The 25464-nt window shown below is 50.8% G+C and overlaps 1 protein-coding gene across 7 annotated transcripts in view; it reads left to right on the forward strand.

Annotated features, from left to right (window-relative positions):
• TAOK3 (TAO kinase 3) overlaps positions 1-23155 on the forward strand; it is an 88669-nt gene extending 65514 nt beyond the window's left edge. For all 7 annotated transcript variants that reach the window (XM_057411240.1, XM_057411242.1, XM_057411241.1 and 4 more), the window contains 8 exons: positions 7178-7312; positions 15129-15365; positions 15961-16089; positions 16931-17134; positions 20634-20873; positions 21501-21713; positions 22113-22295; positions 22380-23155. In XM_057411240.1, coding sequence (XP_057267223.1) covers positions 7178-7312; positions 15129-15365; positions 15961-16089; positions 16931-17134; positions 20634-20873; positions 21501-21713; positions 22113-22295; positions 22380-22541 — 1503 coding nt within the window. In that variant the 3' untranslated portion in view covers positions 22542-23155. The remainder of the gene's footprint in view (positions 1-7177; positions 7313-15128; positions 15366-15960; positions 16090-16930; positions 17135-20633; positions 20874-21500; positions 21714-22112; positions 22296-22379) is intronic.
• The last annotated feature ends 2309 nt before the right edge of the window (positions 23156-25464 follow it).

Raw genomic sequence — 25464 nt, forward strand, 5'->3', positions numbered from 1 at the left:
ATTTGTAAGCAATTTTTCCTCCTGAAACAGCGTTTGTGTAATTGAATATTGAAACGCTTATAGAAGGGATTACCTTTTTTACCAAAAGCTTCCCTTTCATATTTAAAGATACTGGCAGATCAGCTGCATAGTTCTCAGGGCTTTACATCTTCCTGAAATCCACCTGTAATAGCATTTTCAGAGAGCACTTTATTTCCACCTTTCTGAAGAAAACAGTGTTGAGTCCAAAGTGCCAACCCAACACCATCATAGAATCATAGAATACTTAGAGTTGGAAAGGACCTTAAGATCATCCAGTTCTAACCCTGCCATGGGCAGGGACACCTCACACTAAACTATATCACCCAAGGCCTCGTCCAACCTGGCCTTGAACACTGCCAGGGATGGAGCATTCACAACCTCCCTGGGCAACCCATTCCAGTGCCTCAGCACCCTAACAGGAAAGAATTTCCTCCTTAGATCCAATCTAAACTTCCCCTGTTTCAGTTTTAACCCGTTACCCTTATCCCATCATTACAGTCTCTAATGAAGAGTCCCTCCCCAGCATCCCTATAGGCCCCCTTCAGATACTGGAAGGCTGCTGTGAGGTCTCCATGCAGCCTTCTCTTCTCCAGGCAGGACAGCCCCAGCTTTCTCAGCCTGTCTTCATACAGGAGGTGCTCCAGTCCCCTGATCATCCTTAAATGAAGAGCAATGGAACTGATCTGATGTTCTGGGTGATGGTAGCTGGAGCTCCTTCTCATTCTGTGTAGGCTTCAGAAACCCACATTAACTTTGATTTTACGTTGTTAAGTAGTCATATGCATTAAAATAGAAGCTTGAGGGACTGATTTACACAGGAGTCATACATTGTGCTGTTACTGGGTGCTCAGGATAGCTCTGATCAGTGTCATGACAGTTGATGAAAACAAAATGTGAGCCACTCCCATCAGACATGAACTGTATTTGGGAAAGAAGTAGAGTTCCTGCTCGGTTTAAGGATAGTGTTTTGTTCCATAGTGGTTGTATGACACTTCTAAAGTACAAATACAGGGAGATTTCTGAGGCTACAAACTCAGGCCTCTTCGGCTTCTGCGTAACTGCTGTTTTCTTGAGATTAAGATGTTCAGTTGAGGAGAATGCATCAACATGTCACCACATGGAAGCTTCTGTCAGCTGCTGAAAAAAAATAGGGTCTCCTGCACACTCCAAACCAAAGTATTGTAAAAGAAATCACCTGCAGATCTCTTAACACAGGTTTCTTAGGGTAATCTGGGAGCACAAACCCCAGTTCTGCACTGATGGCCTTTACAAAACAGTTACCAACTGACTGTGCTTACCAGTTCCTGCAGTGGAGCAGGTACCTTCTCAATTGGCAAATGTTACCTTCCAGCGTGTGGATGTGTAAGGCAAATTTGGACTGTGAGTAGCTCTCTTACTCTGGGGACTGCCATTTTAAATGGAAAATTGTGTATATTAACACACATGACAGGCCCAAAATGGGAGCAGGACGCTTGAGGGGATTTAAATACACATACATCCCACCCTGGTTTTAAGGTGAAGTTTCTTATCCTGAAAACATATCACTTTGTGCTTGGTTTAACTGTGGTGGAGCTGCTCCACACAACTTGGTTTTGTTCTAGCAGGTGAGGAGTAGGAAGATTGGTAGCACTCTGGAGCCTAATCCCAAACCAACTGGAAAGAACCTGAGGTTCAGCTTTAAGTTAAGCTTTTGATTTGTATTTAATCAGCCTTTAAAGGCTAAAAGGAAAATACTGATTCACACACTTAGTCAACTGTTTGCATTATGTGGGCGTATTGGTGATGATGCTTTGATTTTTGCCTGATGGAGAATAGCATTTGTGATAAATCCTCCATGAAAAGCAGGTACAGTCTCACCCCTTCCACAATACAAAGGCTTTGGGGCAGCAGTAATGCTCTACGTTTCTAAACTTGTACTTAGAATAAAGGTGATGCCTACCTATCAGCTGAGTAGAACTTGTAGATGGGAAGAAAAATCACTGCACAGAAAGAAAATACTCATAAGGCATAAGTGAATGTGTAGCTTTTTGTATAACCTAGTTTATAGCTATGTCCTAAACTCCTGGGAGGAAGAGAATTGCTATAATGTCTGCTGCTGTGGTATGAAGCCTGCATCTTCCCTTTCTGGAATCCCAGTCCATCCTTAGGATGTTTCTTCAGGAGGATGCCTTAATCACCAGCAAGTTCTTTGCAGGAAGTTCAGGTGCCCAGCTTGGATGAGCTGTCCTCCTATCCTGCTCAGAACTTTTCCTTGCCCCTTTGCAGGTTTCACATTGGTGACCTCCTCCATGTAAGTCCCAATATGATCAGTGTAAGAGCTCTGGTTTTCTAACATTTGTCTTCTGAAGACAGTTAACTGTGCTCCTCCATCCAGGGATCATCTTTCCTATGGACAGACATTCTCATGTCCATCTCCTGTTGAGAGCTAATTCAGCTGTTCAGCTACACAGGTTGAGAACTGAAGAGTAGATTGAAGACTAGATGACAGCTCTAATGCAAACCCAATTGTATCAGAGAGCAAAAAAAGCAAAGACAAAACAGGGCAGGGACTTAACCTCCAAATACACTGTGCTTCAAAGACACATAACCCAGCTTTAAAAACTAGATAGGTATCAGTTAATTCATCTTAAAGTGAGGATGAAGATTTTGGCTCCCTAAGAGTATAGGCATCAGTTGATGCGTCACAGGTAGTTTGCCATCTGCTTTGTTCAACTGCAGGTACATGTCAGTGGGTGTACAGGTGGCTTTCCAGAACTCCTGTTTCGTTGTCCTAAATGAACGTGCCAAGTGGTAAGATTGAGAATGCTCCTCCATTGTGTCCTTTTATTTCCATACAACTTTATACTAGTAAAAAGGTCGTTTTCCTTTAAACAGAAAGCCACTGTGGTATGGCTTTGTTCAAGTGCAATACAGACTTGTTGGAGTTAATTCGGCCTTAAAATGATCACTACTTAAGAGGATGAAATTTGGGCAATAAAAATGTCAGGGAATCATAGAACAGTTAGAGTTTGAAAGGACCTTAAGATCATCCAGTTCCAACCCCCCTGTCATAGGCAGGGACACCTCACACTAAACCATCTCACCCAAGGCTTCGTGCAACCTGGCCTTGAACACTGCCAGGGACGGAGCATTCACAACCTCCCTGGGCAACCCATTCCAGTGCCTCAGCACCCTCACAGGAAAGAATTTCCTCCTTATATCCAATCTAAACTTCCCCTGTTTAAGTTTTAACCCATTACCCCTTGTCCTATCACTACAGTCCCTAATGAAGAGTCCCTCTCCAGCATCCCTGTAGGCCCCCTTCAGATACTGGAAGGCTGCTATGAGGTCTCCATGCAGCCTTCTCTTCTCCAGGCTGAACAGCCCCAACTTTCTCAGCCTGTCTTCATACGGGAGGTGCTCCAGTCCCCTGATCATCCTCGTGGCCTCCTCTGGACTTGTTCCAACAGTTCCTTTTCGTGTTGAGGACACCAGGACTGCACACAATACTCCAGGTGGGGTCTCACAGTAGCAGAGCAGAGGGGCAGGATCACCTCCTTCAACCTGCTGGTCACGCTTCTGTTGATGTCAGGGAATCCTCTGATTAAAATCTAGTTTCGAACAAAAAGATGGAAAGAGGATTTTCATAGAATGGTTTGGGTTGGAAAGGACCTTAAGATCATCCAGTTCCAGCCCCCTGCCATGGGCAGGGACACCTCACACTAGCCCATATCACACAAGGCTCTGTCCAGCCTCGCCCTCAACACTGCCAGGGATTACAGTTGATCATCACAAATTCTTCCCCAGTGTCTGTCATACAAACATCCTTCTGTAATAACTGTTGGATGCTGAGTGACTTTGCAAACCCACTGAATTAACCTGCACGTGTCACCTATCACTGCTGTAGGTAACGTGCAGCACTTGCGCTGAGTTGGAGAGGACTCTGGCTCAGCAGCTCTGCACAAGTTACAGCTGAGGCAAAGCTGAGGGTGTTTTCCTCCATACCAACGCTTGTGATTCATACATGCAAAAGATGTTGTTTTTATGAGATGTAAAGGAGATTTAGGTAATGACGGGGTGAGTTTTGGCTCATGTGTGCCAGCAGTGATGATCCTTCACCGACCTTCTGGAATGATGTCAAGCAGGTTGGTGACATGAAGCCTTTTCTTGAAAGACTCCCAAATACTTAGACCTCTCTGTAGATTATCCAGGCATTTAGTGCCATGTGTTAAAGTGAGCAATAGCACACTGTTGTTTCCCTTGCTCTTTAAATGCTTAGAAGGAAGGGATTTGCTGCAATTCCATTAAAGTCCTTACTATGGCTCAGAAATTGCCTTTCCTGTTTGTCTAGGAGGCTGGCAACCCTTTCCTGTTAGGGAATCCTCTTGTGTAAACAGTGTTTGTGATGGTTTTTTCTTTGGTGTGCATAACAGAAACTGCAGTGTGCAAATGAATGTTGCCTTTGAGGTGGAAGTTGAGATGTTTCAGCTTCGGGATAGTCCAGTGTGGTCGGAGTTTGAGGTTGAGGTCTCTAAATCAGCTGCTGAAGATGATGGGACTCCTTCCTCTGCTTTGTTAACTTGTGTTTGATGCTCTGTCAGTGCAAGGAGTTGCTGCAGCCATATGACGCTGTAATGTACTGGAAAAAAATGTAAATATCAAATGCAGTTTATAGATCTGTCTGCCTGGTTTTGCTGTGATGAAAGAGCCAAAATCCTCATTGATTTTCCCATAGGAAAACAAGCAACTCCTATCTACCTACTGAGATGGTTTCTGGTTGCTTCCATAGCTTGCTTGTTGCAGTTGTCCTCTGAGCAGGTACTGTATTCACCTAGGAGGTTTTGTTGAAGCAATGTGTTTGTGTGGGGTGGTTTCCCCCTAAAATGCCTTGGAACAAGCTACATCATGCTCTGAAACCAAACCCCCAAATTCCCTGTTCAGTGTAATTGTTGAGTGTGATCAGGAAGGAGTCTGGTCAGAATATCTTGAACATAAAATGAAAGTGCTGTTGGCAACATGCTGTTAGCGTTGCTCTTACAAATGCACAGCAGTGGTGCTGAGCAGATCTTCCTCAAGTGCTGTGCTGAGGGCAGGACCTGGTGAAGCCTTTTTTCACTGAGGAGGATGGAAAGATGTGGGGTAGAACTGGCATGGGACTCCAGGGAGGAAAGTCCAGGTTCTTACTCTGTAGACTGACAATGGGGCAAGACTCATGGGTTTGAGCATCTTCCATGTGCGTTGGAAGATGCTCCAACAATGCACCAGCAGTAGCCATTTAAATAGCTAGGTGGCAGCTTTTATATCCAGCTTTTAGATATGCAGGGATTAACTGCCACAGGAACAGGTTTTAGTTATTTGTTTATTTTAGCTTCTTAATCCACAATCCATGCAGGGGCACATGGCGGGGTTTAACTGGTTTTGAGTGACTTGCTCTTTAGCATCACTTCAGTAACTGGAAGCTCCCCCAGTGCTCTGATCAGTGCCTAAAGGGACCTGTGAGAACCCTGGAGAGAGGCTTTGGACAAGGGCCTGTAGGGGCAGGCCAAGGGGAATGGCTTTAACCTGCAGAGGGGAGACTGAGATGAGCTCTTAGGCAGAAGCTCTTCCCTGTGAGGGTGCTGAGGCGCTGGCACAGGGTGCCCAGAGAAGCTGTGGCTGCCCCATCCCTGGCAGTGTTCAAGGCCAGGTTGGACACAGGGGCTTGGAGCAAGCTGCTCTAGTGGAAGGTGTCGCTGCCTGTGGCAGGGGTTGGAACTGGAGGAGCTTTAAGGTCCTTTCCATCACAAACCAGCCTGTGGGTGTTTAAATGTGTGTGTCCAGGTGAGAAGCAGCTGGAAATTGAGGACAGGACAGAGGGAAGCAGGGGCCTGTACAGTGGGAAAGGAGCATCAGTGACAGCAGTGTCATGGTAGGGATGCTCCTCCATATCAGCTGGTTTCTCACCATAGGGATTTCTGACTTTACCGGTGTCTGCACTGGCATGGCAGGTTGGCAAAGCTGCTCCTACTCACCTTCAAACCCTCAGTGCGCAGAGGCCACGAGGGTTGGCGACTCTTTGCCTTCAGACATAGGCACTTGCAGCCTTGATTGTGCACCTCTGAGAGCTGGAATCTTGATTTCAAGTCAGGGAGGATCTGTTTTTTGTTGCGTTGTTTTAGAAGCTTGAGGATGGGAATCACGCAGCTGCCCGTGGCAGATGTGCCACAACTGGGCACCACTGGTGCTGCCCCATGGAGCCCACGCCGCTGGGCTGGTTGCAGGTGTCCAAAGGCTGCTCCATCCTCAGGGTGTAACCTGTGGATGCGCTGCCTGTTGGCAGTCACCGTTTGAAGCAGGAAGCTGGTGGTGGTGGTTTTCAGTGCCCTTTGTGGTCAGGGTCTCTCCTTTCTGTGCCTGCTGAGAGCTTTGTTCCATTGCAGAGCTGGTTTGGCAGATGCAGAGCCGCTCCTCGCGCTGCTGTGCAGCGAGCAGGAGGCAGGTTGTACCGGGAGCCGTTCCTGCTAAAACCTGGGAGCTGTTGCTTTAAAAGGGGGGAAAAGAATTAAATCCTTTGTGGGCTGTGGAGAGAAAGTGCTAGAACTGTGCAGGATCATGACTGGAAAGCAGGATCCCTGAGTGGTCACGGAGGCTTTCCTGGTGCTCTCCAGCCTGCCATGCTTTTAGCCAGAATGCTCGTCCTCCACAGCAGATAGCAAACGAGAGACAAAGAAACCCTACTGGGGACGAAGCACTCGGCAAAGGGAATGAGGCAGAGTGTTGCTCTGGTGTTAAAAGGGAACAGCACCTTCTTTGCTAGACATGGGAATCACGTTTGTGCTGGGATCGCTGGGTTGCAGTGCTTGAACCCGACCTCTCCGAGGAGTCCGACCGCTCTGCATCGCTTCCCGCTCCTCCATCCTTTGGGGCTCTGCACCTATGTAACCCTGGAGGGTTAGAGCAGAGCCAGAGCCCCACGCCAGCCCCAGCGAGGGACTCGGAAGCCTCCCGATCAGCTGACGTGCCGAGCCTGCAATGTGTTGCTTATTCATTTCGTACGGTGGGAGCTGCCGGGGCTAGCAGAGAGCTGAACTATGCCTCTCCAACCGCCGCGCTTGTGCAGACAGAGGGGTGAGAGCGAGGCAGCCGCCGCGGGAAGAGCACAGCCGGACTTTCTCCTTGTTTTTATCCATTTCTGCAGGATCATGTATTTATAAGGGATGAGGTGGGCCACAGGGATCGCAGGCCTGAGGTGCGGCCTACCCAGTCAGTGCAGAATCAGGCCCTCCACTACCGGAACCGAGAGCGCTTTGCCACAATCAAATCAGCATCTTTGGTAAGCAGCCACCGCACCCCACCTCCCCTCGTCCCCTCTGCCGCTGCAAACGGGTCAGCGATTCCCTGGCTTTCCTCTCCTAATATGTGCTCTTTCCCTGTTGTTGGCATAGCAACGAGATATTGCACTGAAAGATGCTTTAGCTCTGTGTGTGTGAGAGATGTAAAATGCGATCTCTGTCTTATTTCCCTGTGTGTTTCCAATACGCGCGAGAGAAGCCACCTTCCAGGGTGAAGTTGATATCCCCCATCCTCCACACCCCTTCCCACTTGTCCCTTTTTGTTCATGTGCTTATCTGCATGTGCATAAAGTGTGTCTCTGTGCTCGTGTGGAATCTGCTTCAGTGCCGTGGGGATGCAGATGCCGGTGGGGTTTGAAACAATGAGCTTGCTGCTGCCGCCGCCGCCTGGGTTTTCATTCATTCATTGCTTTCCAGCAGCTCTGGCTGCATTTTTGAGCCGGATCCCTCGGAAGGATCCCTGGGTTGGGATGAGGGAGCGGGGCTGTGGGCTTACAAAGAGGGAGGAGGGGGATGGGGTGAATCCATCAGGATTTGTACTATTGCAAATGTGATTGCTGTGGATGCCTTTGTAGTAGGGAAAGGGGTGTGTGCCGGAAGAGTTAGTTGCCGTGCCGCCTCCCCCTCGGCACGGGCTGCAGTGGGCAGCAGCCTTTCGGCAGCGAAAGGAGTGGAAAATGGGGTTTTAAAGCCAAAAGAGATGTCACGGTCCATAGTTGAGGGTGCTGGGATTAGAGGTCAGATGGACGGGGAGCGGCAGAAAGTACCCACGGCTCGGCCATGGCACTTGCTCAGTGCTATGACATCATCCCAGACCAACCCCGAAACTCCACCCGCAAGCCCTCCCCTTCTTGTCTCACCCTGCCTCGGCGCTGGGGTGTTTCCTCCTCTACCACCATTTCTCCAGCCCCCAAAGCGCTTCCCATTCCTCCATGCACCAGGCACGGTGTGTGCGTGGTTGTGAGCGCAAGGGGAAAAGGCAGCAGCAGTGCCAGAAGCCCAGATTTCCCCTGTGTGGTTTTGCTGCTGATGCTGTGACATTCGGGGGTCTGGGCAGAGGCTTCCATTTGAGTCCCATCTTTTATTGCAGGTGTACCCCGAGTGCTCCTCGGGCTGCTGTCCTCTGCTCCCCCTTCCCTCCCCAGCTTAAAGAGTGACCTAGAAACGTGTGCATTAGAGGGCTTGGTGCAGCAGACCTGACACAGGCAGGATCCCTGGGCTCTTGGAGACCCTCTGCCTTGTGTGTGTGTTTGTGTGCATGCACCCAGTGCAGTGCCCACACTGCTGCCTGCACTGAGCAAAGAAGTGTCAGATCCAGTTAGGTTGACTGGAGGGAAGAAATGATGAATGACTCAAGTGTTGTACTCCAAATAGATACACAATGGGGTGGATAAGTAGATATGCGCGTTGAATGTATTCATGTTCTCTTATTCCATGTGGAAAGCTGCTGCACCTTCTTCCCTGCCTTCAGCAGCAGAGTCCATAGCTCCTGTTTTCCTTGAACATGTCTGCTTGGGTGGCTTGAAGGGGTTGCATGGCAAAGGCCCCCAGGGAGCTGATGGGAGGCGTTGCTATGAAGGTACAGACTGTGAGGTCTTCCCGCACCTCTGAGCTCTGGGGAAGGCAGCTGATGTCCCAAGGTCACTCCTGAATCCCATGGCAGCCTCCTGTGGGGCTGGGACTGGGATTTAATTCCCTCCACACTTGGATTTGCTACATCTCTTTGGCTCAGTGAGCCACTACTGCTAAAGAGAGCACTAATACAGGGTGGGGAGGATGGCTGGCTTCCTGGAGAACTTCTCTTCTTTGGGGTTTCTGTGGAACACACTCTGATACAGAGCGTGTCTGGGATCGTGCTGGGAGGGCTTAGGGTGAGCAGTACGTGCATAGCTTTGGGGGGAGAGGGGAATCCCACCCCTTAGCTCACTGTGTCAGCCAGCAGGCCTCTAGAGAAGCACGTGGGGGTATGTGTCACGTCAAAGCTCTGTTGTCCTCAGCCTGTGCTCACATATCCTCCTCCCAGTGCGGAGGGAAGTTCCACAGCACCACCTTGGTGTGCTCCAGGAGGTGTTACCACCTCCGTAGGCTCTGAGGTTGTGTGCTGGGGGAGAAGTTTTCCCTGTGTTCAGAACAGGAATGTTCCATTTGATTTCAGTGACCCTTGTGGTGGGCCTTCCCTTTACTAACTTTCCATTCCCACCTCTTTGTGTTCCAAAATGGAAATCTAGGGGGGAAGCTGACTTGAAACCTATTGCCCAGGAGATGAACACCACCAGGGTCCATGCTGGGATTGGGTGCTGATGTGGCTGGCTTACACTTTACCACCATGCATTCAGTACTGGATGATGCTGGTGGGCTTCTCCCATGCCCGCCCCCTTAGCACCCATGGGGAGGTAAGGGCAGCCATGATACAGGGACCCAAATGTGTCTGGAATTTTTAGGTGAGACCAGGAATTCAGGCTTTATTTACCTCTCTGTGTTAATTTACTCTTTCAGCAGCATCTTGGAAAGAGTAATCCTGTAGGAATGTGAGCTCCAGAGCCCACAGTGTTCAAAGCTAAGCAAACCAGCATGTCCTGGTGTTCCCAGTGTTGTTGCTGCTGACCATCAGTTGGTTCCTCAGCAACTGGGTGCTGCTTCCTGGCCACAGATAGGGTATGCAGCTGAGAACATCCAGTGATTTGTGTTGCAGAGAATCAGAAAGTGGGAGTTCTGGCCCCAAATTCAATAGTATGGAGTAATATTTGGGTGGAAAAGCTTGTGTTTGTGGGACTTGCTGAACACCACCCCTCAACATGAGAGCAGGGAAAAGCACTGAGGTTAGGGGCCGGGGCTGTGCATGTTGCTGTTCTTACTGGTGGAGTCCAGAGTCTTAAATCCTTATTATTCCCCCTTAGATCAGGATGCTGCAGAGGGGGGAGAGGCTGCATTGCTGGAAGGATGCTCTCAGCTCTGAAGCTGAGTCTCTTTCCAAAACTAAGCTTGAGTAGTTTCTGTGAGTGCAGGGGTCACAGGAGAGCTCCATCAGAAGCTCTAAACTGCACATGTCCCAGTGATTTTTAAGTGTGATTCCGCTGCCCTGTTGCTCTGCAAAAGCATCATGTGAATAATAAGGGAACTGGACAGAATTCCAGATGAAATAATGAAATAAGGTGGGAATGTTCTTGTCTTTCAGTGATGCTTTGGGGTTACTCGGGTTAAAACCAATGATAATGGCAAAATGAGCACATGCAGCTAAGAAAGCTGAAGGAGCTTACCTCTGGTCTTCATTCAGGCAACAGTTTTAACAGCCACTCTTTTCTGGACCACCTTTCTCTGCTCTTTGTGCAGACCAACGTCCCCTCCCCTCTTATTTCTCCTTGTTTTATGGAGCTCCCGTGGCACTGGTGATCATCACTCCCTTGGAACAGTGGTGGAAAACCTGCAGCGTGTTCCTGCTCTTGCAGGGGAAGTTGCTGTCTGAAGTGGAGATCAGGTACCTGCTACATCTCCATGGTTTTTTGCAGACTCTCACTCATCCACCCATTGTAAGCTAGAAACTAGAAATCTAAGCCTTGGAGCTTAAAGAGTTGTTGAGAAGGAAAGGTGCAGGTTCTTCTGCGTGGTAAGACTGCACCTCTCAATGTCTTTAAGTGAAATAAGTGCAGTTTCTGGTTGTCTTTCATGCTTTGACCCCTTCACTCCCCAGCACCTCCTCATGTGTTTCCTCAGTAGCTGCTTTGACAGTTCTCAAATGAAATGATTTCACAGTTGACATTTCATAGAAAGATCAGGCATGGGGGACTCTACCAAAGGCCTTGGCATCCTCTTTGACATCCACATGCCAGCAAGAGAGTTATGTGACCTCCTCCAGCACCCACAAAGCCACATGTCTAGGTTGGTGTGAGCAGGTCCCTGAAGAGGTCTGACTCCATAACCAGGTACATCCACATGATGGCTGTGCTCTTGCACCCTCTCCTGCTGAAGCAGTGACACTTTATTCCAGATGGTTGAGTTTCTCCCAATGGACTCCTCTGGCTGCTGCCTTCATAGGGCTCTAAAGGTACTGAACTTGTTCTTTCTCATCTCAAAGTTCTTCTCTTGCTGTGAGAGGCTGCTGGAGGCGTCTCAGTGCTCTGCTTCATCCAGCAAAGAGGAGCTCAGTGTTTCGTTTGGTTATGGAGAGGTGAGAGCAACCATCCTATAGGAAAGAGGTCAGTATCCTGGTTAAACAGTGTAGGGAAAGGAGCTCTGAGGAGCTGCTGGTTTGAAGAAGCTAAACTCAACTTCCTTACATAAAGCAAAACTCTGGGAGAGGTGGAAGGGAGGAAGTTTGGATTTCATGGCAAGTGAACTGCCTGTGGGAGTTGATTGGAAAAGACATCTCTCTTCTCAGCTCTGTGTGTGCCAAAGACAGAGAGGTAAGGAGCTGAGAAGACGTCATACCTCAATAAAACCCCTTCTGTTTGGTACAGATATTTTGGGTCTGCTGATAACCTGATGGATTGTTGCATGCTGCAGATAGAGCTGCAGGGTTCTGCTTCAAAGCATCCCAACATTTTCCTGGTGATGTGGACAGCAAATGTGCAGTGAGCAATTCCATTGTCGTCTTTCCTTTCCATGATAACTGCTGGGATTATGTTTGTGAAAGACTTCATCAAGTTCCAAGTACCTTTGTCCAAGAACAAACTGGACCACTGGAACTTACCCACATGCTTTCTAACATGGCTGCTCCAGCTGTTCAGTCATTAGGGGCTTAATCTTTACCCTATAGTTCTTCATGTGCTGCCATGCTCAGTCTCAAGTACTTCTCTGGCACTGAACTGCTCATATTCAGTCACTAAAGTTAATTTCTCCCAATTTGCTCCATGCCCTGAGATCGTCATCTGGAGACCTTGTCCCAAGAGATGGAGCTCTGAACAGTCTTGGTCTTGATTGGAGATTATGGTGATAAATGAGGTCCATAGCTGAGCATGCTGAACGCAGACATTACATCTGCACCATGTCCACCGAGTCTCCTGTTCTCCTTCTCGCCTGTCTTTGGGAATGAAATGCTGCTTTTGGTTTTCCTTTGGCTTTTTCACGTCCCATCTTCTTCTGTGACTGGCAAGTTTTACCAGCCAGTGTTACACAGAGTAATTGCATCCTATTGCTGGAGATAAATATCCCAGACCGAGTGTGAAACCTTTCAAAGGTGGAATTCTTGTCATGGTAGGGATGAGCAAAACTGGAAGCGAGATACGCACTTTGGAGCAGCCAAGGCCAGCAAGGGTAGAAGCTGAATGATGTAAACAAGAAGTGCACATTCTAACTCCCATCAGAGATGAGGCCAAAGGGGAGAATGGCAGAGTCACTGGTGGGTTCTTACGTTCAGTTTTTCATAGGCTCTCGCTGTTTGCTTTGTTCTGCCAACGTCTTGGGATGGAACGTGCCCTGCAGGAGGTCCCGTGGATCACAGAATGGCTGCAGACATGCACAGGAGGTCTCATCCTGCTGCATGGTGCTTACCACGTCTCCACGTCCCCGACCAAGGCAGTTCTGTCCAAGTCACATCTCATTCAATATAGGAGAAGGCATTTGGAAGTGCTGGGGGTTTGCCTTGTCCTGGATGACTTCTCAGAGGAGCTATCATTGGCCTGGAAGCTGCTGGCAAAGATCTTACTCTTGCTGAACTTGACTGAAATGTGTGAGTTCAGGACGGGTGTCACTGGTTGAGCTACAGCAATACACAGGGCTAATGCTGGGTGTGCATGCTGCAGTCACTGCTACAACTGACTTACCATGGTATCTGTCTTAGATCTGTTTAATTACCTTGTCTCAAGCATTTGAAGGCTGCTCTGTCACCAGAGGTGTAGGTATGTATTTAACCCAGCTGCCTTCAAAACAGCATCCCAGCATTTCTTGTACAAGGAGGATGTGATCAGTCCATGTTTGACTCTGCTGGTGTGGTGAACCCACCGTCTTCCCTTCCTGGTGCTGGAGTCAGTCAGACAGAGCACTGGAGTCAGACACAGCACTGGAGTCAGTCGGACACAGCACTGGAGTCAGTCGGACACAGCACTGGAGTCAGTCGGACACAGCACTGGAGTCAGTCAGACAGAGCACTGGAGTCAGTCGGACACAGCACTGGAGTCAGTCAGTCAGAGCACTGGAGTCAGTCAGTCAGAGCACTGGAGTCAGTCAGTCAGAGCACTGGAGTCAGTCAGACAGAGCACTGGAGTCAGTCAGACAGAGCACTGGAGTCAGTCAGACACAGCACTGGAGTCAGTCAGACACAGCACTGGAGTCAGTCAGACACAGCACTGGAGTCAGTCAGACACAGCACTGGAGTCAGTCAGACACAGCACTGGAGTCAGTCAGACACAGCACTGGAGTCAGTCAGACACAGCACTGGAGTCAGGCTTTGCAGTCAGATGTTCCCTTTGCTCTCTGGGGTTGTCTTTGGATGGAGCAGAGGGAGGACAGAGCCTGTCCAGTACCTTCATCCTTTCACCTCTTGTTTCTGTTCTGGACTCCAGCTACAGTCTTGGTTGGTAACCATTTACTGTGAATTGCTGTTAACCTGTTTCAAGGTGAAGGCTTTGGAAGGCTCTTCCTCACCTCTCTTCACACTGCTCCCAAGTGCTGGCAGTCATCTGAGCTGAGGCAGGAGGCAGCATCTGAGCATGCTGCCTGCCTTGGGTGAGCTTGGCTGTTGGAGCTCTTGATTGCTGCTGCCCATCAGACACTGGTCCTGAAGCACAGGGCTGCTGGTGAGTGTTGAACTTGAGGTCTGTGGGTCCATCCTGTCTCTGAATCTCGAAGAGCTCTGACAAACAGCCTCCCAATGCCTGTGGTAGGTGCCAGTTCCTTCTCTGGGCTCTCATGGAAGGCTTTTGCAGGTCTGTTGGCTCATAAAGTTTCAGTGATCACCCTCAAAGGGCTGAGCTCTTCGCTTCACACTTTAAGTGTGAGAGGAGAGACCCCCACAGAGTCAGGGACTGCAGCTCTGCACATGTTCTGTGGCTCCAGCTTTTGGCTCCCAGGACTCTCACGCAGGAGATCAGATCTTTATACATGAAGTTCCTGGCGCTGCATGAAAAAGAGAACCCCGTTTTGGCCCCTTTCCTTCTGGAGTGGGAGCATTCCCATTCAAACTCCTGACCGTTCTTGGCACAACTTAACTGGATTTTTTTTGCCTTCCTTTCACAAGGCCACACTTGGGCATGGAAATGAACATGGAAACTTGTGAGTTTGGTTCAGCTGAGCAGGGTTTAAACCCTGCTTAAACCATCTGATCAGTCCCGTTCAGAGCACGCAGCTCCAGGACGGTGCTCCCGTGTTAGGAATCTCCCTGTTCTGGTAGGGAATGAGCTCTGCTGCCATCTTCTTGGATTTTAAGAAGCCATTTTTTAGGAGGAGTGCAGGGGATGGGTATTGAGGGACTGACTTGGAACCGTGGGAGGGGTCTTGGAATGGATGCAGACTTTAAGTCCATGTCACCCTCAGGATGTGAGTCTGGGTCCACAGAAGGCTGTCTAGCAGCCAGCTCTGTTTCCAGATCTCCTCTGGTGTCTCCAGCAGTGATCAGTAACCTGCTGCTTCCTTTAGTTGTGCCGTGGCACTGAAAACACCCATGGAATCCATGGGGACAAGACAGGGGTAAAGATCAGGAGAGGGAAACTGCAGTGGCCTCATGGGTGATGTTGAACAGCAGCACCCTCTGACACCGGGAACAGCTGGTTCCTCGGGTCGGGTTTGCAGGTAGGCAGTGGACGTGGAGCCCCCGTGTCCGTGAGGAAGGCCCTGTAGCACTTGTCCCCCTTTTCCCACCGTCAGGTTACAAGACAGATCCATGAGCATGAGCAGGAGAACGAGTTGCGGGAACAGATGTCAGGATATAAGCGGATGCGGCGCCAGCACCAGAAGCAGCTGATCGCCCTGGAGAACAAGTTGAAGGCCGAGATGGACGAGCACCGCCTCAAGCTGCAGAAGGAGGTGGAGACCCATGCCAACAACTCGTCCATCGAGCTGGAGAAGCTGGCCAAGAAGCAAGTGGCTGTGATGGAGAAAGAGGTGAGGAGGCTCCTTAAGCGTACCTGAAGGCAGGGGGAGAGGGGTGAACCAGGGCTCTAAGAGAAGGCAGTGGGCGTACCGCTTAAAGCTCCCTGCATGGTCTCTGTGTGGAGCTGCCTTGGCCAGTTCCGTGCAGGAGCTTCCCAGCTCCAAGCCTCGTGGCTCCATGGGCACTGACTGATGCTGCAGCCAAGCGATGGCTAAAAGAGGCTGACAGCCCCTGTGGAGGCCTTGGAGGGAGCTGCTGCCTCCTGGCTGAGGACAGGTCAAAGCTTGCTGCTGTTAGTGGACCTGTTTAAAACTCATCGTGTGAATCCATCTGGTAAAGCAGTGGGGTTTCACCCTCTGGGCTGGTTTTGGTGCAGAGAGGTAAGAAGCATGAGGGAACTCTTAAAGGCATGTGGGCATTATGGGGGTTTTGTGCAAGCGGCTTTCATGCGGCTGAATACTCGTGTGGCTTTGTCTAGCACAGTGCTGGGAGAATGGCAGCCCATAAAGCACCACAGAGCACTGATTTGGGCTGGATTCCTGACCTGCTTCCTCACCCTTTGTGGTTTGTTCCTCTTTTTTCCCCCCCTCTCTCTGTGCCTTGCAGGCAAAGGCAGCTGCAGCAGATGAAAAGAAATTCCAGCAACAGATTTTGGCTCAGCAAAAGAAAGACCTGGCGACCTTTTTAGAAAGTCAGAAGAAACAATACAAGCTTTGCAAGGAGAAGATTAAAGAGGCAAGAAACTGTCATTTCCAGGGCTGATGGGGTGTGGAATGAACATAAAGCAGCCTTTCCTTCTGATAGACCTGGGCCAGCCCAGGGGTTTAAGGGACACTGTCAGGCTTGGAAGCAGATTTAGGTTCCTGAACCAGTCTGTGAGTGTGTGCTGGAGGTGCCTTCACACCCTGCTGTAGAGCAGGAGCTTTGGAACCAAGAGGAAATAGGACTTCACAGGATTCTTCCTCCCCTTTTTCCTCATCTGCTTTTGGGGGGTTGAGGCTTTTCTGCTCAAGCTGTAAGTGAAGAGCACCCATTCGGGTGCCATTTGTTTAATGGTCACTTACAGGAATCAGACAAAGTAGTAACTAAGTTTATAGCTTATCTGTCCAAAACTTCATCACTGAAGTCCCACATCCCAGCACACACACAAATCACTTGCTGTTCAGAGCATAAAGGTGAGCAATTGAACAGCAAGGAGCCCCATTGGATACCTGCTTCAATAGAGAACCGAGCATGAGTCCTGCTGAAATAAAGCTGAAGCCCAGCTGGGCTCCTGTGTAGAACAGGGGCAGAGAAGAGAGAGGAGCCCCTGGGGCTGACCCAGTCTCTTTCCTGGACAACCAGAGGGTGCTGATGTTGTTTTGCTGCTGCCCCTGGGATGTTTAATGGGCGCTTCCTCCTCCTCTTGCGTTCAAACACAGCTCTGGAAGCAGCAGGGCTGGGCATGGCCAGGGATGAGTCTGGTTCTGGTGATGTAGTTGGGGTTTCAGTGTCCTTTCATGACCAGAGGAGAGGCAGTGAGCGAAGGTCTCAGTCCTGTGTCACTGATCCTGAGGGAAGTCTTCTTTTGCGGCAGGAAATGAATGAGGACCACAGCACGCCGAAGAAAGAGAAGCAGGAAAGGATATCCAAACACAAGGAGAACCTGCAGCACACACAGGCTGAAGAGGAGGCCCATCTTCTCAGCCAGCAGAGACTCTACTACGACAAAAACTGCCGTTTCTTCAAGAGAAAAACCATGATCAAGAGGCACGAGATGGAGCAGCAGAACATTCGGGAAGTAAGGCATTCCTCCCTCCCTTCCCCAGGCACTGCGGCTAGGGGTTCAGCTTCACGGCTGCAAAGCATGGGCATGAGGTTTTGGGGGGATCCTTCTGTCACAGCCCAGGGCACTTTGTGCCATGGTGGGTGCCACCCAGGGGGGAATGGCTGGGAAGGTACCATGGGAGGGAGTTGTGCTGGGTGGCTGAAGGGCACTAACGCAGGTGAAAGGTGTGCTGAACCAGTGACGGTGTTAAGGGTGCAGGAGGAAGTGTCAGAAATACCAGTTCAGTCCTGTGTGTCTGCATCTGTCACCCTCAGGTAACGAGATCTTCCTTTTCCACTGGGCTCTGCTCAAGTTGGTGCACAGAATGGGGATAGCTTTTAATGGGAAGCTGTTCACCATCCTGCTTGCATTCCCCCTTGTCTCAGTGGCTGCCTGCACTCAAAGCCCACCTTGGAGAAGGAATTGTCACTTGTAGTGACATCACGATAGTGTCTCAGTTCTTCATTAATGTTAGCTTTGGATAAAGACTGTTCTAGTGAAGGCTGAGAATGAGTGAGTGGTCACAAGCCTCTCATGATCGTATACTTGGTCTGCTACCATCCCATTTGCCTGCATACACCTAACACTGCCCTGCGTTTTACCTGCTTGGAGCTATCCCATCCTGACATCAGCTCAGACCCCCTGAAAATGAAGGACTCTGCAAAGTCAGACTTGGGCACCCTTATCGCAGTGTGTAAGCCATGTGGCAGGGATGAGAACAATGCAGGTACCTGCCATGTGTTTTAACCAGGAAACACTCCCCTGAGCTCCTGCATTGAAGCCCTTCAAAGACCTGATGTTCACAGTGATCCAAGTGTTTTACTTCCTGGAAGTAACACCCCTACTGACCCGTTTCAGCTGGATCAGACACCTGAAGTAAATCACAGCATCCCAGCCTGGTTTGGGTTGGAAGGGACCTTAAAGCCCATCCAGTTCCAACCCCTGCCACAGGCAGGGACCCCTTCCACTAGAGCAGCTTGCTCCAAGCCCCTGTGTCCAACCTGGCCTTGAACACTGCCAGGGATGGGGCAGCCACAGCTTCTCTGGGCACCCTGTGCCAGCGCCTCAGCACCCTCACAGGGAAGAGCTTCTGCCTAGGAGCTCACTGTAATCTCCCCTCTGGCAGGTTAAAGCCATTCCCCTTGGCCTGTCCCTACAGGCCCTGATAAACCCCAGACCATTTTGAAAGCCTTTTTTTTCTTGCTATTTTAAGCAATCCCAGAGGTTCTTCCAGTGGAAAAGTGTTCTGAGGGCAGTGCCCCTCTTTGTTCCCACTGTGTGAGCTGACATGGTGTTCCCATGGGGATTGGCACACGAGAGGAAGCTGCCCTGCCTTAGGTGAAGGCACACAAGCCATATCTCTCCCCATGGGCTGCCTGTCCTTGTGCCTCTGTGTGAGCAGGGATCCATTCCAGCACACCAGCAGGTCTCATTTACGACCCAAGGTGTTGTTTTGCTTAAATGAAACGTGTGCAACATCCTCAGAGCTGAGAACAGGGACAAGACCTGGCCCTGTCTCCTTCCCTGCCCTCCTCCCTAAACCTCTCACAGGCACAACAGCCGCACGGGCTGAAGAGCCTGCTTGCAGGTGCTGTTGGTGTTGAGGGTTACACCAGGATGACAACATGCAAGCAGCAACTGGGAGTAATTAGAGAAGAGATTCAGAGCAGCCCTGTGGGGAAGGACTTGGGGGTGCTGGTCGATGAGAAAATGAACATGAGCAGGCAGTGTGCACTCACAGCCCAGAAAGCAACCGTATCCTGGGCTGCATCAAAAGGAGCGTGACCAGCAGGTTGAAGGAGGTGATCCTGCCCCTCTGCTCTGCTCTGGTGAGACCTCACCTGGAGCATTGTGTGCAGTTCTGGTGTCCTCAACATAAAAAGGACATGGAACTGTTGGAACAAGTCCAGAGGAGGCCACAAGGATGATCAGGGACTGGAGCACCTCCTGTATGAAGACAGGCTGAGGAAGTTGGGGCTGTTCAGCCTGGAGAAGAGAAGGCTGCGTGGAGACCTCAGAGCAGCTTCCAGTGTCTGAAGGGGGCCTATAGGGATGCTGGGGAGGGACTCTTCATTAGGGACTGGAGTGACAGGACAAGGGGTAACAGGTTCAAACTTAACCAGGGGAAGTTTAGATTGGATATAAGGAGGAAATTCTTTCCTGTGAGGGTGGTGAGGCACTGGAATGGGTTGCCCAGGGAGGTTGTGAATGCTCCGTCCCTGGCAGTGTTCAAAGCCAGGTTGGACAGAGCCTTGGGTGCCATGGGTTAGTGTGAGGTGTCCCTGCCCACGGCACTGGGGCTGGAACTGGATGATCTTAAGGTTCTTTCCAACCCTAACTATTGTATGATTCTAATTACACCTTTATTGGCTTGCACTCATTAGACTGAGCCAGCACGGGGCCTTCCCTGTGCTGGGCACTGTGTGTGTGCCAGGCCTGTCCTGTGTCACTCCATGAATACATGGTTTGTGAACACTTCCAGGGATGCTGAGTCCAGCACTGCCCTCATCCTTGACTTGCAAGGAAGGGTTTCCTTCCCCCCATGTGGTGAGCTGGGGCTCTTCACCTCTGCTTTGGCCATTCCAGTACTAGTGACAGGAGGGAAGCCTCATCTCGCAGTGCTTCCCAGGGGCTTGGGTGATTTACAGCAGGCAACCAGGACCCCCCCAGACAAATACATCACGCCAGGATGTGTGTGTTAACAACTGCTGACCCCCAGCAGTCACAGAGGGCTCATGTGTGGTCCCAGTGCCACCTGCTGGAGACTCCCTGGGGCAGCCAGGAGCTGGTTACAGGGATGGATGGATGGATTGGATGGATTGGATGGGATGGATGGATGGATGGATGGGATGGATGGATGGGATGGATGGATGGGATGGATGGATGGGATGGATCATAGAATCAACCAGGTTGGAAAAGCCCTTTAAGCTCATCCAGTCCAACCTTTACCCCAGCCCTGCCAAGGCCACCCCTAACCCATGGCACTGAGGCCTCGTCTCCACGGGGTGTGAACACTTGAAGGGACGGTGACTGCAGCCCTGCCCTGGGCAGCCTGTTCCAATGCCTGAGCACCCTCTGGGGCAGGAATTGTTCCTCAGCTCCATCTAAACCTGCCCTGGGGCAGCTTGAGGCCATTTCCTCTTGTCCTACCGCTTGGGATGGATGGATGGATGGATGGATGGATGGATGGATGGATGGATGGATGGATGGATGGATGGATGGATGGATGGATGGACGGACGGACGGACGGACGGATGGATGGACGGACGGACGGACGGACGGATGGATGGATGGACGGATGGATGGATGGTGGTCACTTCACCATTCCCATCGTGCTGCTGGGTTTGTTTCCCCGTGGCACATGGAAGCCCTCGGTGTTGTCTATAGACACCAGCTCCACAAACCCTGCCACTGCCCCTCAGGACAGGGGGAATCACTGCTGAGCTCTCTCCCTGTGTCCCGCTCTGCGCAGGAGCTGAACAAGAAGCGGACGCAGAAGGAGATGGAGCACGCCATGCTGATCCGGCACGACGAGTCCACGCGCGAGCTGGAGTACCGGCAGCTGCACACGCTGCAGAAGCTGCGCATGGACCTCATCCGGCTGCAGCACCAGACTGAGCTCGAGAACCAGCTGGAATACAACAAGCGGCGGGAGCGGGAGCTGCACAGGAAGCATTTCATGGAGCTCCGGCAGCAACCAAAGAACCTGAAGGTGCCGGAAGCTTTCCTTCCTCCTCTGCCAGTCCCTGGGCCTGCTGCCTCCTGCCTGGCATCCCTCTCCTTTGCACAGGGCCTCGCTGGTGTGAGGAAGTTGTGAGCTGTTAGAGCAAAGAGCTCGCTGAGGGCTTTTAAGTGCTGTGTTGATTGAGGCTGCTGGGTAAAAATAGGCTCATCCCCAGCAGATGGTTCAGTGTTTGCTTCTGGTGAGCTGCGTTTTCCTCAGGCCCTGCTGGTATCAGCCTATAAACCTTGATAGGGAGTGGGGCTGGGGGATGCTTCCTGCTTTCAAAGGGAAGAGAGAGCATGGGTGTGCTGCGCGCTGTGCTCTGTCCCAGCCTGGCTCCAGGTGGATTAGAGCCCTCTGAGCTGCTTGTTGTGGGGATGTCTGTTCCTCCTGTGAACACCCCAAAGGCACACTGCTTCTGTCCACTTGTCTCCCCCTCACTGGCTGTCAGCTCCACACCCTGAGGTGGGGAGACAGCAAAACGGGAGGCTTTGGGGAAGTGAACACTTTTGGAGGGCAGGAGGCAGGGTGATGGGCTGGGACCCAACCCCCCCATTGGGATGTCCGGGAACCTCTCCATTCCCAACGCTCTTCACACCATTCCTTCCTTGGCAGGCTATGGAAATGCAGATCAAAAAGCAGTTCCAGGACACATGCAAAGTGCAGACGAAGCAGTACAAAGCACTGAAGAATCACCAGCTGGAAGTAACTCCAAAGAGTGAGCACAAGACAATTCTGAAGAGTCTGAAGGACGAGCAGACGAGGAAGCTCGCCATCCTGGCCGAGCAGTACGAGCAGAGCATCAACGAGATGATGGCCTCACAGGCGGTAGGTGCAGCATCCTGGGCAAGGGAGGGGGGCTGACGGATGTGGGTACAGTCAATCCATCCATCCCTGCAGCACGTGGCGTGGTTGGGTTGGTAACAACTGCTTTATAGTGCACCAGGACACACTGTCCCCTTGTAACAAGCACCTCACAGAACACACATCCATTCCCAGCTGGGGATTTAGGATTGGGTCTGCTCTGAAGCTCCTGCCTCTGTGTGTGTGGTGGCTGCTGTTATGAAGCCCTTGCTGCCTTCCTCTGCTGGCACCGGCACCGGCACCAGAGGCTCTGGTGCTGAGAAGGAAGGGGCACTCCGAGAAGGCAGAGCTGCGTGTCCCTGCTGTCGGAGCAGGGAAGTTACACGTGGAGATTCCAACGTTGTTTTCCCGACGTTCCCACAGCTGCGGCTGGATGAGGCCCAAGAAGCAGAATGCCAAGCCCTGAGACTGCAACTGCAGCAGGAGATGGAGCTGCTCAACGCGTATCAGAGCAAAATCAAGATGCAGACAGAAGCACAGCACGAAAGAGAGCTCCAGAAGCTGGAGCAGCGGGTGTCGCTGCGCAGGGCCCATCTCGAGCAGAAGGTAAGGTCCGGGGGTGCCTGGCTGTGGCCGTGGGGTCGGGGTGCTGGTGCTGTGCTAAGGGGCTGCCTCCTCTGCTTCCCGCAGATCGAGGAGGAGCTGGCAGCCCTGCAGAAGGAACGCAGCGAGAGGATCAAGTTTCTCTTGGAAAGGCAGGAGCGAGAGATTGAGACGTTTGACATGGAGAGCTTGCGGATGGGCTTTGGGAATTTGGTGACGTTAGAATATCCCAAGGAGGACTATAGATGAGATTAGATTGCTCTATGCCATTGAAAACACACACACACACACACACACAAAAAGACAACAAAAAAGAGGTAAAACCAAGTAAGGAGCAAACGTGCAAACCCAACATTCCCCATGTCACCGGGAGTGCTCTCTCTCTTTCTGTCTCTCTTCCTGACATCGTGTCGGACTTAGTGCCTGTATCTCCTTCCGCCACCGGGGCCCGTGTCCCAGCCCGGTGCAGGACAGCTCCTGGTGGTTCTTCTCCATAGTATGTCCCAGTATTGATGTCTCTGTGCAATGATTCAAAATGTGACAATTTTAATGGCAAAAAAAAGCAAAAAACCCACAAAAAAAAAAGGCTATAACCCCCCCAACCCCCCCAAGTGGATGTTTGTTGCTTTTGAGCAATCACTCATTTTACCACCGATCGATGAAAGTACCAAGCAAAAAAGCACCCAACTCGATTCTAATGGTAAGCTCCAAGCCCAGGGGGAGAGAGACAAATCCGCAGCCTTACCTGAACCAGCTGCTGCATAATTTAATTTTAGTCTTTATTTTTTTGGTATTTATTCATCAGGAATAATTAAATAATAAAAATTTTATTAAAGATTGAAAAAAAAAAACAAAAAAAAAAAGATTTGATACATTTTACAGGACAAGGAAACCACACAAAACCTTAACTCCTGCTGTACATATCAGTGGTGACATTGAGACTCTGGGGACGGGGCGGGGAGGGGGCAGACGTGGTGATTTTTAGCAGCGCCGAGGAGGGGACGGGGCCTCGCTCCTCGGCATCAGCTCTTTGATTGTATCATAAATCCTTTTCTGCTGTCGCAGAGAATGGGAATTGACACTTCAAAAAAGGAGCCCACAGGATTCCCGGTAGCACAAATTGGGCTTTGTCAAATCGTGTATTTTGTGTATAGAAGGAAAAATTTAAGGAGAGCTTTTACTTATTTTCATATTGTATTTTAACTGGTTCTCTGATCAGAACTTTTTTTACTTCTTTCCCCCTTTCCCCTCTTCCCCTCCCAGCGCTCGGGGCTTGACCCCGGCCTTTCGGCTCATCCCCAGCCCCTTTCTGTTCTCTGCTTTACTTTTGGCTTTCTTTGCTTTTAGTTCTTGGGTTCTCTTTCTTTATCCCTGCCCCCAGCCCACCCCCCACCCCCGATCTTGGTCACGAATCTTGCATTCTCCACACTTTCAAACTGTGTATTTTCTTACAATAAAAAAGAGGAAAAAACAAGGCTTTACTTCTTTTGCATGCACTTTAAGAATAAAAGAGAAGAAAATAAAACAAAAAAACACCCCCACCCCCCCCCCAACGCCCCCATTTTTCAGGTTCCAAGGAAGAGCATGAATTAACTGTCAGAGCTTTTACTTATATTTGTAAATAAAAGTGTTCATCACAACGCGTGCCTGTGTCATTGTGGGGCCCGGCCCCAGCCCAGTGCCACGGATGGATGGATGGATGGATGGATTGGATGGTGGGAGCACAGGGAGGTCACCCCCCCACTGTGTGGGTGTCCCAACCCCAAATCTGTTGTTCCAGGCAGTGAAGGGGTTTGAGGTTGGGTTTAGTCCCAGGATGGGTCCCTGCTGCTTTGATCCGCTTGGGCATGGGGATGCTGGGCTGGAGCAGGTGGGGATGTTTCCCATCTGGATTACCTGGTTTGATGGCTGGATTGACAAACTGTCTTGGGGTAGAACCCAAGCCCCTTCCTCAGTTCCAGACTCACTTCCTTTGAGGAAGGGACCAGTTTAAAGCTTTTAGTTCCATGAGGTAGAGTATCACAGCATCCCAGCCTGGTTTGGGTTGGAAGGGACCTTAAAGGTCACCCAGTTCCAACCCCTGCCACAGGCAGGGACACCTTCCACCAGAGCAGCTTGCTCCAAGCCCCTGTGTCCAACCTGGCCTTGGACACTGCCAGGGATGGGGCAGCCACAGCTTCTCTGGGAATTACACTGGCCCCATCTTTTAACCTTTTAAAGATGCCAGACTGGACCAAAGGCTCGTTCTCCACTTTAAGCACTCTGGAGGCAGCACCAGGCCTCACTGCTGGAGCATCAGGAGGACAACCAGGATGCTGGAGCCTGGCTGCAGGTCAGTAAAGCTGGTGGAGCCTCTGCGGTGGGCTCCTGTGGGGTGATGAGGCCTCCAGTTCTGCACCCATGTGGGACAGCCCACAGGTCACCTCTGCAGGTGGAGGGGCTCATCAGCTGCGGAGCTTCAAGGCTGGTGACAGAAGGTTCTCAGGGGATCAGTCACACTGCTGATGAGTTAGAGCAGCTTCAGTAGCACCCCGAGAAGTGTCCTCTCTGCAGCTGTACAGCCAGCCTGGCAGCACCGTTTGCTGTGACAGCAGGCTGAGCCTCGAGGTGAGTGGATGTAGATTAAATGGATGTAGATTAAAATGGATCTAGACAAGGTTAAGTTGTTGGATAGGACGTGGCTGCTTGGAGCTGCACTCCTCCAGCACCTCCAGTTCTAGGGCGCACTGCCAGGAGGGTGCACCACCAGGAGGAAAGGAATGGTGACACCAAGCTGCCCCCCTCCACCCCCAAGACAAGAACCACACCGTCCACCTTGGTACGTTTTTAATTGCACTGTGAGCAAACAGCACATTGAGATCGGGACACAACAGAACTCCGACAAAGGAAGTGGTCTCTCAGCTTTGAGTGGCAACAGAGAACAGAAGGCAGTGCTATAAATCAGCTTAGCTGCACCCTCACTACTTTAGTGGTTCACTGCAGTGGATGCGCTGGCCAAAGGCTTGAGGGTAAAAGGAATACACGACAGAAATGAGGGTTTCCCTTCGCCTGCCCCCTCCCCTCCTGGAAAAGGGAGACTACGCAGCCAGCACCACCCCAGAAGTGGTTCTGTACCCACACCACCTTCAGTACAGCAGGGACACTAACACAGGTCTGGCTTCCCTTGAGCAGG

This window comes from Pezoporus wallicus, unplaced genomic scaffold, assembly GCF_028554395.1.
Source record: "Pezoporus wallicus isolate ANWC-B61680 ecotype Strahan unplaced genomic scaffold, APGP_CSIRO_Pwel_v1 contig_6401, whole genome shotgun sequence".
In the NCBI taxonomy this organism is placed as follows: Eukaryota; Metazoa; Chordata; class Aves; order Psittaciformes; family Psittacidae; genus Pezoporus; species Pezoporus wallicus.